Raw genomic sequence first — 14,093 nt, 5'->3', positions numbered from 1 at the left:
ATTGACAAGTGTAGTTCTTTTAATATAAAGTGATATGGTCTCTTCGGGTCTGTATTTTCCCCTCAGACAAGCAGGATTCACTGTAGGATTCACTGTGGGTTTATATGATTGGAACTAATGTTTGACATGTTCGAGCAACTCCTACTAAGTGTGCAGTCTTAGTGCTGGTTTGGGGCAGTACCCTGTTACAATAAAGCCCTCATGATCAAACGTTAAGAATTATAGCTTTATCTAGATCCAGAGATATAACCTCTGCTAACTTGGCAGAGGCACCTTTTAACGTGGTGATTCCTTTTATTTAGCAGGGGGAGAGTAACTGGTCCTATCCACCCCCAGCACAGTACTTCCAGTGACTGCTGTGGGTGTCTATCTTATGTTTCTTTTTAGATTGTGAGCCCTTTGGGGACAGGGATCCATCTTATTTATTTATTATTTCTGGACACATACTGGCTTATACAATGTCTAAATTACTTGATAGAAGTCCAATCAAAATTAAGTCGTCCTTTGGAATAATTCCTAAGTGGTACTATTGAGTAACTTAGTCTGGGTGTCAGCCATACCCAGTGGAAATGTAGAAGCTTGAGTTACTTATCTCTTTCCTTGTCTGAATAGATCTTAAGTTTTCCCCTGGAAATATATTTTAACATATCTGATTTACATAGGGGATGGGATTAATGTACCTCCAATTCCAGTAAATTTCCAGTGTTTGTATACTTAAGATTTTTAAAAAGGAGAAAAGCCATTGCATGCTCTAGTTTTTGCCATATTGCAGTCTCCTTCCTTTTCCATCCTGGCCCCTGCATTGTGTTGTGATATGGGCGCAATTGATGATTTGTGAAATTACAGTTCTATTAATTCAGATCAGCCTAGAAAATAGCCTTTTCATATTCTGTTACAGAGTACTTAGTCATTTAAATAAATGAGAAATTTGTTTCTTATAATAACTCTGCCTGCGAACTGTGTCACTTTCATTAAGGAATAATTAACTTTACGGCGGTTGATCCTTGTGTCTCAGTATATGGGATGCCTAGAAAGATACAGACAATATTTCATAGTGTACATGCTGCCTTTACTTAACAGAAGGCAAAATAGGATTTGAGAACTATTTAAATGAATAGATAGCCCTGACCTCCATGACCAAATTACTTTGCCACATGGCTAATAATTCACACATTCAGTCAAATTCTATACATTAATGGCCAAAGGGAAGCAAATATCAGTCCTAAACAGATGGTGTCTTTGATCCTAAGAACTTCCTGAATGAGAAGATTGCACTTCTGCTCACATGTGCTGGAGTGTGGGAGTGAGCTGTCTCTTACTCCCTTTCTCCTACAGTAGGTCACAGACCATACTGCATGCTCTTCCAGAGGTACACCAAACCCAAACCTTTAACTTATCCAGTGTTACAGGTGTGCCGAATCTGAACTTTTTTGCCTTGCTGCAGCTATAATTGACACAGCTGATGGTTGAATCCCTCTCCTCTCTAGATGTATGCAAAAGATACTTCTACATTAGTGGTGTGAGTCAGTTGGCATACCATTTCCCAGTGCTTTGGTCCCTTGCTTTTCAATTCCAACAGTATAATTTTGATTTGATTTGATTGATATGTATCCTTTCCTAAAGTGGCTCAAGGCGGTTTACATTAAAATCAAGAATATAATAAAACAATTAAAATTAAAAAAAACACTTAAACCAGATTAAAACTCATTAAAATTAAAATTAAAACTAGATATGTAAAGCTAAGCTAAAAAGATGGGTCTCTAAGTCTCTCCTGAAGGTCTCCAAGGAAGATAATCCTCTTATATCTGCGGGCAGCATGTTCTTGTCTCTCTAATGCACCTTGTCCTTCTAAATTCTGATGACATTCCCCATGTCTTACCCCATATTGCATTTTTGTTTGTTGTATTCTGACTCCTGGGAGCTCTCATTCATTTAGGTTGTGCATGTGAGATGGGCAAACAGAATCTTGCAATTTCCAGGAAAGCAGAATAGGAAGGAGAGTGATCTTTATTTATTTATTTTAGTACATAAGAGTGATGGTGAAATCAGGGTTGTGTTGTGTTTTTTTTAATTCTTTGTTTGCTGGGTGATTATGGAAATGTGTGTCATATTTAAGCTGATTAAACCCCGTCATTTTTTGCTTTGATGGGAACAGGGACGTGAACTTTGGCTCAGTGCTGTACAAGTATGTTAGTAATTCTAATTAAAAATGTTAATTTAAGAAGTTAACAAACTGCTTAATTGTTGGTAATTGTTCCTGATGTTGCATTGGTATCTGATGACTGTCGCCTGAAATTAATATCCCTGTACTCATGTACATCAGCATCTGGGAATAGCCAAGATAGTAATGATGCCACTAATCATGCAGAGTCTTGTTTCAGCTACAGCTTGTGAATAGAGTAAAGGTTGCATTCTCTCCTTAGCTTTCATAAGAATTAGTATTGACCTTGCATAATGTTAGCAGGCTTTTTGATTGAAACCAGTTTTAGAGTCATCCTCCTTTCTTTGCATTTTCTAACTATATTATGATTGTAATAAGATTTGAGGCACGAGTGCCACAATGGTCTGTATTCCTGTTATTAACTTTGCAAAACTGAGCCAAATTTTTTATACCATAGCTGTACTGAAATAATCTTAAGCAAATTTTAGTAGACACTGACATCCTGAGTAGCAAAGATTGCATGTAAGGAGTCTCTGTGGGGGCACACTGAGAGCCTGTGCACATCTCCCCCAGTCTTCTTATGTATGTGCTGTTGCACCATAGGGCTAAGAGTGTTGCTTGCACTCCAGAAAATCTCTGTAAGACTGGAAACATGTCACTGACAGTTAGTGACATGAGTGCAAGTAGCACTTGGAAGTCTTAACTCTCTAGCACAACAGCATGAGTGTAGACAGACAGGGGAGTAACTATAATAGGGCAAGGAGAGACAGTTGTCTGGGGGACCACTGCCTTGGGGGATCCCCAGAGGCAAGTCACATGACTAACTGCCCCAGCCACGCACCCGCCCGGGCTTCCTTCAGTTGTATTCATTCTCCGAAACTGATGTGAGTGTTAAGACCTGGAGCTACCAGAACAGCATGTCTTTCTCTAGTGCCATTAAATGACTTGCATCGTCCACAATTTACAAAACCTTTTAAAAATAATTTAGGAGGATGTTCTATTATGGCACATAGGAGAGAGATAGAGGGAGAGAGATATTTTACTTTGCTTTTTGTTACCACTATTGAGCCTCATTTAAGATTTCTTTACTTCATGAGCTGAGCTTCATGGGGGGGGGGGATTTTAAAATCTTGTCTCTGGACCCACTCCAACCTTGCTATGCCCCTGTAGACAGACTAGGGGAATTGCATGAGGGCTCCCAATGAGTCCCCCAGAGCTACTTAAATTTGGGCATAATTACTCAGGAAGTCAGCCATTATTTTTTAAATTATTGTATAAGTAAATATTCAAAAGATGCATGTTACAAATCTTATAGTAAAATAAAATACAGCAATTAAGAGGAGTGTATTAAATTAAAATCTTGCCGTGGATCCTATTTTCATTGTTATTGCTTAACTGGCTGTTGCTTTTTATAGCATCTTGACATTTTCATTAGTGCATATTTTTCCTTAGAACAAAAATAATCTACCATAAATAAATCCTAGTAATTCCCAAAATAAGTCAAGATGGAATGCCTGAGTTTAAAACTTATCTATATATTTCTCAAACACCTTAGTTGCACTTTGACAAAGTGATTTGCTGCCTAATTTTCTGCCCCAGAATTTTTTTAAAATTTAAATGTGTGTTTATCTATTATGATTTTTATCTTTTTATTAATTTTAAATGTTTTATGTTTTGGTTTTTTACTAAAAGATTTCAATACTGGGCAGTATATAAATTCAATAAATAAATAAAATAAAATAATTAAGAAATGTTATTTCTATAACATTATGAAATACATTTTAAAGGGGTTTAAACAGTCTGTTGTCTTCTCTGTAATCTACTCAGTTTGAACTCCATTTTCTATTGGAGGCTTTACACACACAGCTTTTACTTCAAATCTCCTCCGGAATTGAGTGTGCCAGTCCACATATTAGCTGCATTTACCCCAAAGTCCCTGCGGGCTATCAGAGACCAGTACAGACAGGACTCTGTTTCCCCCCCAAATCAAGGCTGCGCATTCTGGCTTAGCATGAAGTATATCTGGCTTTAAAAAAATCATCTATTTTCAGCAGCTTTTTAAAAAACAACAAACACCCCGAGGCTTCTGTTATGCCCTGCAGTTTCTTTGTGATGTGTGGAGTGGCTATTGACAATAATTCGACATTTTTCAAAACTCAATGAAGGGGAGTTTGACAGCTGTGTTGGGTATGGTCTGCTCTGAGTGATTTGCAATTGCAAGCACTGGTGGGTGGGTAGGTAGGGTTGTAGCAGATTGATGAAATTCTGTGGAGGGAGTCCAGAAGGGGAGGGGGAGGGAGAAATTCCTGAGTTAAATGCAAGCACAAACTGCAAAATGTGGGTCTTAACATAGGCTTTACATATGCAGAATGGAGACTACATCTTTGATGTAACCTGAACACTTTGTGTCTGAGCTGATTCCATCGGCTGCATTTTTCTTCATGCAATGATTTCTATCCCTGCCTCTTAAATGGTCCGGGAGTGTGGGTTGGGGGAGAGGTGATGAAGGCAATCACTTACAAAGGGAGGATTTGGGTTTGGGTTAAGCATTCTGTTGTTGACAACTTGTCATGCTGGTCTTGTGGTCTTCCGTAACCAGCTGTCTAACTAACAACAATAATAAAGCTCTCTTGCCTCTTCCTTGGATGTGATTGGTTGGATAAAAAACCCAGAGCAAGCAGTGGGAACACGCACACGAAACAGATATGCAGGGATTGAGGAGAGGAGCCAACCCTATGTGAGCTGTCCATTTAATCCCCTGAATTAAACGCCTGCAAATCTGCTGTGAAGCAGATTCACTCTTCAGATACCCCGCAGCATGCAGCCATGTGTGAATAACTTCTTGGTAGTGTTCATGCCAACATAAAACCAACTGTATCTTGGGATAATATAAGACATTGTTAGATTTGGGCGACCTGTGCCCTGATCACTTATTAGGAACATATTACATTAGTGCTTCAAGAAAATCACCCTGAATATACAGTCTCTTAAAGAATTTCTGGAATTACAGTACTCATTATTCTAAAAAAAAACCCAACATGCTGCTATTGCTGTATTCAATTTTATGTCAGGTTTTGGTCTTCATAAAAAAATCCCTTCAGCAAATGAACTCTATTTCTTGTGTTGACCTGAATTTTGTATTTTAAAGACATTACTGAAATGACATGGGCTTTGAAATTGGTCTTAAGATTTGTGATACTTCAACACTGATGTATTTAAAGATTCACCCACTTCATTCCTGGGTTCATGTCTAGGTTCATTTCAAGCAAGTTGGATAATAAACCAAGTTCCTACAGTTTGGTCATCACAACCAATACTGGTTTCTTTCTAACCTAAAAGAAGTAGAATTTCTAGGAGGTTCCTGTGGACAGGAGAGAGGAGAGGGCAAACTTCTGAGGCTTAAGGATGTATAGAATCGGGCTTTAACAATGGTGTCTGATCCAGCCAAGTAACTGAGAGCTATGACTATCTCAATTGTGAATGCTTAGTTCAATACTGAGTCTTTTCCCCACCTACTCCTTTTCCTCATTTGAGTTGTAAATGAATTTTCATTGGCCTAGACTGTATGGTGCAGGTGTGAGCAATTCTTTCTTATATATTTATTATATATTTTATATATTTTCTTATAATATTTTATATGTTTCTACTAGACATATTTGTATCTGAATGCAGGGCACAGTGCTCTCGCAGTACTATTTCTCCTTTATAGTAGCAAAGAATAATCTAGAAAAGAGACAGGGCTGGTGAATCTAGGTTTGTTTAATTGTACTGAAAAAGACATATCAGTCCTCCATTTTGGAGAGATAATGCAGTTTTTCCCCATGAAGAGAGCACAGATATATTTATGAGTTGTGTGAATTTCTCCTTCATTCTTGCAAACTAAAATCAATTTAATAGGCAATATCTTGAGAAATATGTAAATTAATAATTACCTCATACATTATTCAAAGAAAGCTTATTTTGTATCAGTGATAGCTCTTATCTTATGTAAAGATATGCTAATGGATTTAATTAAAATAATTATGCTGAATAATGTACCCTGAACTTTACCCTAAAATAGTTCATATTAATCACCATCCATAGTTATATTTTTAGTCACAAAAACAGTAATAAAGTTAATGGCTAATGGATAACAAAACTTCAGGCATTATTCAGAGCTGCTTTGAATGTGGTGCTCTTCTCTCCAACCCTCCTCACCCCATCATGGGAATATTAAGCTGCACCTACACCTTGACAGTCTGAGCCACTAAATTCATTTTAAACCATAATGAGAAGAAAAGACTCAGTATTGGACTCGGTACTTAGAATGGAGATGGTATGTGTTCTTAATTATACCATCATGGTTAATATGCAAGTTCATATGTTGGCCTGATTCCTATGTAAGATTTGTTGCTCTAGATGGGAACACAAAGCAAACACACAAATGTGTAGCTCACATAGTCTTAACATAATTAGGCAAGTGAAATGTCAGCAACAGATAGAGGAGACAATATATGCAAATTATTTTTGCTAAAGCACTACCTGCACTTGGGCACTATAGGAGAAAAAAGATGATGCTCGTAAAGGAGCAAGTACTCAGACTACAAGATATCAGATTGAGTTCCATAAGAAGAAATAAATTTGCCATTTTTAAAGGTTTGCTCACCTTGGCAACCTTGGATGCTGAAACATAAGTGTAGCAGTGCCTCAAGGTATAGCTGCTTTTGGAATGGTAGGATAGAGCAAAAATAGGACATATCAGCTGCCTATACAGTAATGCTTCCTTCCTGCCTTCCTCCATCCATTAATGCCAAACAGCTGACATTATGAGACTCCGGATAGTCCCTATAGCTGCAAAGCATGTTGCTAACCCCAAGAAAGCATGACTTGGCATTCACAGTAGAGAGCTTAGTTTAAGCCCCTCAGACCTTCTGACATGCGTGTTTGAATGTGGTTACTCTTGCAGAGGAGATTAGGGTGGGCTGTTTGGTAGTTGTGAAGAGAGCTGCTTTTCATCATGATTCCAGTATGTGAGCCTCATACAAAACATCATACTGAGCATCTTCTTCTTTATATATAATTCTCTAAGACATACCTGTGGCTGGCTAATCCCATGTGTGGCAGCTCTTGTGAGAGTTTGGGGAGCTGCTGGATAGCCATGGGACGGGCCAGAGAAAAAATATGGTGGTGGTGGTGGCTGGTCGGCTGAAGAAAAAGCCGGTGGGCAGCCAAGTAGCCATGACTGGCAGCTGGCTGGCCGGCCGGTGGGCAGCCAGAAAGTGGGGGCGGGCTGGCGGGCGGCGCAAAAGGAGATGGAGGTGGGTGGGGAACAAGAAGAAGGGGGTGGCTGTGGGCGGGTAGGGGGAGAAGAAGATGTGCATGGGAGAGAAGATGGGTGGGCGCGGGCAGGCAAAAAAGCAGTGGCAGAGGTGGGCCGGGGGAGAAGGTGGTGAAGGCGAACTAGGGGTATAGATGCTCTGTGCCGGATCAGCTAGTTTAGTATTTATTGTCTCTTTGTTCCTAGGCATTCAACCAGTCATAGAAGTCATATAGTATCTTCCCTGTTTGCTTAGGCCAGTGGTTCCCAACATGGTTTCCTCCAGATGTTGCTGAACTACAACTCACAGCATCCCATGTTGTAATTCAACAACATCTGGAGGAACCCAGGTTGGGAACCATGGCTTAGACTCTGTTGATGCTAAGAGATGCAGAATGAAGAATATGGAGATTGATAATATTCATGAGAAAGCCTTGGGTATAAGCAGAGGCAGGCAAGCCAAGGTGGTTCAGAAGTTTGACTTGAGGGAGGAAGAGTCCTTGCTTGGTAAATAGAAGAGAGGAGCTGGTTTCTGAATAATGGAAGTAGAAGGGCAGAAGGTGTACAACTAGAAGTCAAATTAGACTAAAAGGAAGACTTGTGGATACATTTGTAAAAGTGGAGGAGAAAAGGACAAAAAGAGAAAAGAGAGAGTTGGAATAAAGGCAATGAGTTTAAACCTGAGTGTATTAGGAGAGGTTATGGAGACAGTGATCCTAGCAAATTGACTTGTGGGTGGAAGAATTTCAGAAAAGCAGTAGCATCATATAGAGAAAGAACACTGTATAAAATAACATAATAAAAGTGTGAAGCAATTAAAAAAAATCAGCAAGAAAAATGCGTAGATACAACCAGGGGCGTAACGATGGGGGGGGGGGGCAGGCAGGGCACGTGCCCTGGGTGCCACTTTGTTGGGTCACATGGGGGGGCGCCCAAAAGTGCCACGCCCCCGATCCCCCCCTGGATCGGGTGGCGGCGGATCGTGCGCCCCATGGCTTGGCGGCGTGGGAGTGACTGAGTGAGCGCGGCTGCCCGTGGCAGGCGTGAGCGCGGCGGCGGCGGCGGATCGCCGAGTGCGCAGAGCGACGCTGAGGCCTGCCGTCTGGCCGCCCTCACCGCCGCCCGCCACCGCTGCACTCACTCCCGCTGCTGCTCGCCGCCCGCCGCCCGCCACTGCCGCGCTCACTCCCGCCGCTGCTCGCCACCGCCGCGCTCACTCGGTCACTCCCACGTCGCCAAGCCATGGGGCACACGATCCGCCGCCGCCCACCACTGCCACGCGATCCGCCCGCCACCGCCACGGTGTCCGGCCGGGGCGCAGGTATGTGTGGGGGGGTGCAATTTCAGGGGCAGAGCTTGCCCTGGGCGCCGTTTTCCCCCGTTACGCCTCTGGATACAACGAAGTCATAAAACAACACTCAACCACTATAAACATACTGAAATGCTTGGGTGTGGTGCTATTATTTAATACTAACACACACAGACATTCCAGTGTTGTTATTTACTAGTAGCAATTATTATTTTGAGAAATATTCATTGTACATTATTTGAATTTATTATTGAGCAGTACATTTCTTTGTTCAATTTTAGGGAGCCGCACTTAAATATTTGCCAACTATTGTGAATGATGTGAAACTTGTATTTGATCCAAAAGAACTTAGGTAAGTATTACATGTTTAAATAAGAATAATCTAAAAGTTTGCTTTGTACTTGGGTAACTTCTTGATTTAAAGAACTACATTTGTGTTTGAATATGTATAGAGAATGTACATGGTGCATATCTTGTTGCTGTGCAATAAAACTGGATGATGAACTATAATCACTTGTTATATATTGTAGTTCCAGAAGGCATATAATACATGTATATATCACATTTAGAATAGACTTTCTCCCAGAGATATGTTGCTGACCTCCACAGTTATGCAGTGTGATGTCAAAAAATATAAGGTATTGGAGTATCAGAATCTTAATAGATATTTTATTTTGTGGTAAGATTGCATCTTACACACATTTTTTTCATTACAAATATTCTGTTCTTGTTCCCTAAATAGATTCCAAGGAGATAGTGGTTTTTCTTTTCGTATAATCAGAGTTTCATCAGAAAACAATCTGATGAAATAATGTTTCTTCTTCCTCTTTGGATGCATTTATTAGGAGATAAATTTGATTTTTAAAATCAAAGAAAAGTGATTTTTAAAATCAAAGAAACACTAAGATAATCTACAGTTTCTCACCGATATACTTAACAATGTTATTTTAAGAACTGCATTATAATGTATGCACTTTGAAAAATATAAAATGAAAGCATTATTATTGTACTGTTCATTGTATTAATTTTTTTATTTTAATATGATTAATAACCATATTTGTATTGGCATCTAATTCTGAATGAGTCTTACAAATCATGGTTGGCATACCATGTACAATGGCCACACTATTGTGCAACTCCCTTGCACAATTTTGGCATTGTCCCAAGTGTGTGCTTTTATAACTGAAATTGGGAAGATGCAGCAGTGTACGTGGTATACTAAATGCACATGGGAGACTGAATGCTATATCCACCATTGTTAGTAATTTTGGTTTTTGCACTTGTAAATGAATCCAGAGATGGATACAATCAGGAGAAATTCACACACCCCAACAGATACCTAATGCCCCTAAAGTGACCTCAAGACATTAGAAATTGTATGTGATTGAGCATATTGGTGATTTGGGCAAAAACAACAACATTATCCAAAAGCCTCAGAGTTAAACTCAGCTTTAACAATTCTGAATTAACAAGTTCAGGCTGTGCAACCTTGGATTCAACTAAATCTCACTGAACACAATGAAATTTCTGCCTAAATATGCATACCAAACATGCATAGGATTGTGCTGTTTGTGTGTGAGTTGTGGTCATGTGAGGCATATTGGCCCGGTTCATACGTAATGCCAAACTGGAGGTAGGTGAACCCGTGGTTTAAATCTTAAACTCCAAACTGTGCCGCAGGCATTCATCAAACTATGGCCTGCCAAATTCCAGTTCCAGGAGAGGAGAGCCCCTCCCTGCTGCTCAGCCTCTGGAAGCTATGTGACCATACTGTGGGCAAAGCGTCACCCTGTCAGCGGGGCAGCCATGAACTGGAAGGGGGTATGTCGAGCAGAATTGATCATTTTTGGAGCGCTCTGCCTGCCCTTGGCAGGGGAGGGCTTTTGAATCTATTTAAATGCCCTTCCATGCCATGCCATGGCAGCACTTCTTCTGCAAGTAATGGCACTGCCACCCCCCAAGGAGCACTGCACCCTTATATTCCTGCACAAGCATTAATTCCCGATGGGGAGATGTCCAGGGTGGTTGGTATTCTGCTCTTATTAAGGGAGGGATGGGGAACATGGAGACTTCCTACGAGGGGATATGTAGATGAGGGAGGGCAAAGTGTGCTGGGGGCGGGGGTTGTCTGTCCCAACGTAACCTGGGAAGATGTTGTGAAGGGTAGCCCCGACAAAGCAGCCCATGCAGACCCCATTGAAATCATGCTGATAGGAAACTTGCTGCTGAGCAGGTTTACCCTCTCATGAGAGGGCCAGACTTCTGGGGAAGGCTATACCTTTGTAAGGGAGTCACTCAACCCATGGACTGTCAGCTCTTGTGTTGAGCCAGCCCACGCACCCAAGGGGGCTCCACTTGGTTGGGGCCCCGACTTTCAATGGTAAAAGATAGAACAGATCCCCCTAAACATCCCTACCCTCATTCCCTGTGGAGACATGCATGTACCCAAAGGACATCTAGATGATCCATGTGCCGTGGCCTGGCTGTGTGCGCGAAGAGGGTATACACTGGGATGAACCTTTAAACTCATTCAGAATTCAAGGTGTCATTCAGAGTCACACCATATGCAGATCTGCTGCCATGGGGAATCGTGGGAAAGGGGCCCCCCCATTTTAAAGTGACCCTGGGACAGTGGTGTTGCCATTTCAGGGCACGGGCAAGTTTGCACATATCCACATGGGCAGAGGGCCTGGCAGGGGGCACACTCCCAACAGTTACTTGGCATAAAGGCAAGACAAGGGGAGCAGTCTTCAGTGTACCCCTTCACACAGCAACCTTGCTCGATGTAGAGCCCCAGTGGCATGTCACTCCTGTGAGGGAGCAATTGGTGGGAGAAGGAGATGTTTTGCCGTGGGACATCATGACTGAATTTACTCAGCAATTCTCTCTCTCCTCCCCTCTGATGGTTCTCCTTGTGATCTGAAAGGGGCTGTCCCATGGCCTTTCACTCTCATTATTGAGCAGTGTGCCCCTGGTCAGGTCGCCCTATCTTCACAGCAGAAGTGCACTTCCCACATACTGAGGCATTGATGACCCTGTTGACTGGCCGTGCTCATGAGTAAGCCTAGGGAGTGCAAACTCCCAAACTTTCAGTGTGTAAAATAGAATATTTGTTTGTTTGTTTGTTTGTTTGTCTGTTGATTGATTGATCGATTGATTGATTGATATACCGCCCTTCCGAAATGGCTCAGGGCGGTTTACAATTAAAACAGAAAACATTAAAAACAATTAAAACAGAGATACAAATATAAATACCAATTTAAAACAACTTTAAAAAACAATTAAACTATCAAAACAATTAAAACTCTGAAAACCAGGTATTAAAACCGATTAAAAACCTTGAAAGGCCAGGCCAAACAGATAGGTTTTAAGGGCTCTCTTGAAGGACAGTAAAGAATCAAGATTACGAATTTCTGCTGGGAATGCATTCCACAGTCCAGGAGCAGCTACAGAGAAGGCCCGCTTCTGAGTCGTCACCAAACGAACCGGTGACAACTGGAGACGGACCTCCCCAGATGACCTTAACGTGCGGTGGGGATCATGTAAAAGAAGGCGCTCTCTAAGATATCTTGGACCCAAGCCGTTCAGGGCTTTAAAGGTAATAACCAGCACTTTGTATTTTGCCCGGAAACATATTGGCAGCCAGTGTAACTGTTTTAAAACAGGCATCATATGGTCTCTCCGGGTTACCCCAGAGACCAATCTGGCTGCCGCATTCTGAACTAACTGAAGTTTCCGGACTACGTACAAAGGCAGCCCCACGTAGAGCGCATTGCAATAGTCAAGCCAGGAGGTTACCACTGTTTTGAGGTCATCACTGTTTTGATGCACCACTGTTTTGAGGTCATCCTCTTCGAGGAATGGGCGCAGCTGTCGAATCAGCCGGAGCTGATAGAAAGCACTCCTGGCCATGGCCTCCACCTGAGATACCAGGGTGAGGCCTGGGTCCAGGAGTACTCCCAAGCTATGCACCTGCTCCTTCTGGGGGAGTGTAACTCCATCCAGCACAGGAAGATCTAACTCACCCCTCAGATTCTGAGCCCCCACAATGAGCACCTCCATCTTGCTTGGATTCAGCTTCAATTTGTTCTCCCTCATCCAGCCCATTACTGCCTGTAGGCAGGCATTTAGAGAATGGGTGCCATTTCCTGGGGATGAAAAGGAGAAGTAGATTTGGGTGTCATCAGCATACTGATAACACCCAGCACCAAATCTCCTGATGACCTCACCCAGCGGTTTCATGTAGATGTTAAAAAGCATTGGTGACAGAATGGATCCCTGAGGGACTCCATACAACAGCTCCCATTTTGAGGAGCAACTGTCACCAAGCTCCACCATCTGGAATCTGTCCGAGAGATAGGAACGGAACCACTGCAAAGCAGTGCCCCCTATCCCCCAACTCCCCCAGGCGATCCAGAAGGATACCATGGTCGATGGTATCGAACGCCGCCGAGAGATCCAGAAGAATCAGCAGAGTCACACTCCCTCTGTCAATTCCCCGGTAAAGTTCATCCATCAGGCCGACCAAGGCTGTCTCAACCCCATAGCCAGCTCTAAAGCCAGTTTGAAATGGGTCTAGATAATCAGTTTCCTCCAAGACTGCCTAGAGCTGGTCAGCCACCACCCTCTCAATCACCTTGCCCAACCAAGGGAGATTGGAGATTGGCCTGTAGCTGTCCATCGCTAAGGGGTCCAAGGAAGACTTCTTTAAGAGTGGTCTAATCATTGCCTTCTTCAGGCAGGGGGGCACCCTACCGTCCCTCAGCGATGCATTTATGATATTAATTAGGCCATCTCCAACAATCTCCCTGCTAGATAGAAGCAGCCAAGTCAGGCAAGGATCCAGAGAACAGGTGGTAGGCCGCACCACCCCAAGCAGCTTGTCCACATCCTCAGGAGTCACAGATTGAAACTGATCCAATCTAATACTGCAAGAAGGATTGCTGGACACCTCCTCCATAGACCTTGCAGAAATAGTGGCGTCCAAGTCAGCCCGAATACAGGAGATCTTATTCACAAAGAACCCATTAAAGGCATCACAGCAGAGCAACCCCGGGGACTGATTGGAAGTAGAAGGAGGAGAAACCAAACTCCTCACCACCCGGGATAGCTCCGCCGAGCGTGAACCTGCAGCTGCAATGCACGCAGACCAGAATCTCTTTTTCACTGCACGCACTACCACCGCATAAGCCTTCAAATGGGTCACGTGCTGAATCCTGTCAGATTCGAACCGAGTTCTCCTCCACTTGCACTCTAGTCGCCTACCCAACCGCTTCAGCCCCCGCAGCTCCTCAGTGTAACAAGGGGCCTTTTTTGCAGCAGGTCGG

General features: G+C 42.6%; 1 protein-coding gene across 6 annotated transcripts in view; it reads left to right on the top strand.

The window, feature by feature from the left end:
• The window catches only part of DOCK1 (dedicator of cytokinesis 1), a 645,511-nt gene that overhangs the window by 153,885 nt on the left and 477,533 nt on the right, over positions 1-14,093 (top strand). For all 6 annotated transcript variants that reach the window (XM_053305327.1, XM_053305329.1, XM_053305326.1 and 3 more), the window contains exon 24: positions 9,048-9,118. In XM_053305327.1, coding sequence (XP_053161302.1) covers positions 9,048-9,118 — 71 coding nt within the window. The remainder of the gene's footprint in view (positions 1-9,047; positions 9,119-14,093) is intronic.

Source organism: Hemicordylus capensis, chromosome 3, assembly GCF_027244095.1.
Source record: "Hemicordylus capensis ecotype Gifberg chromosome 3, rHemCap1.1.pri, whole genome shotgun sequence".
Lineage (NCBI taxonomy): Eukaryota > Metazoa > Chordata > Lepidosauria > Squamata > Cordylidae > Hemicordylus > Hemicordylus capensis.
The sequence above is the reverse complement of the archived record's forward strand: the minus strand, read 5'-3'. Positions and strand labels throughout refer to the sequence as shown.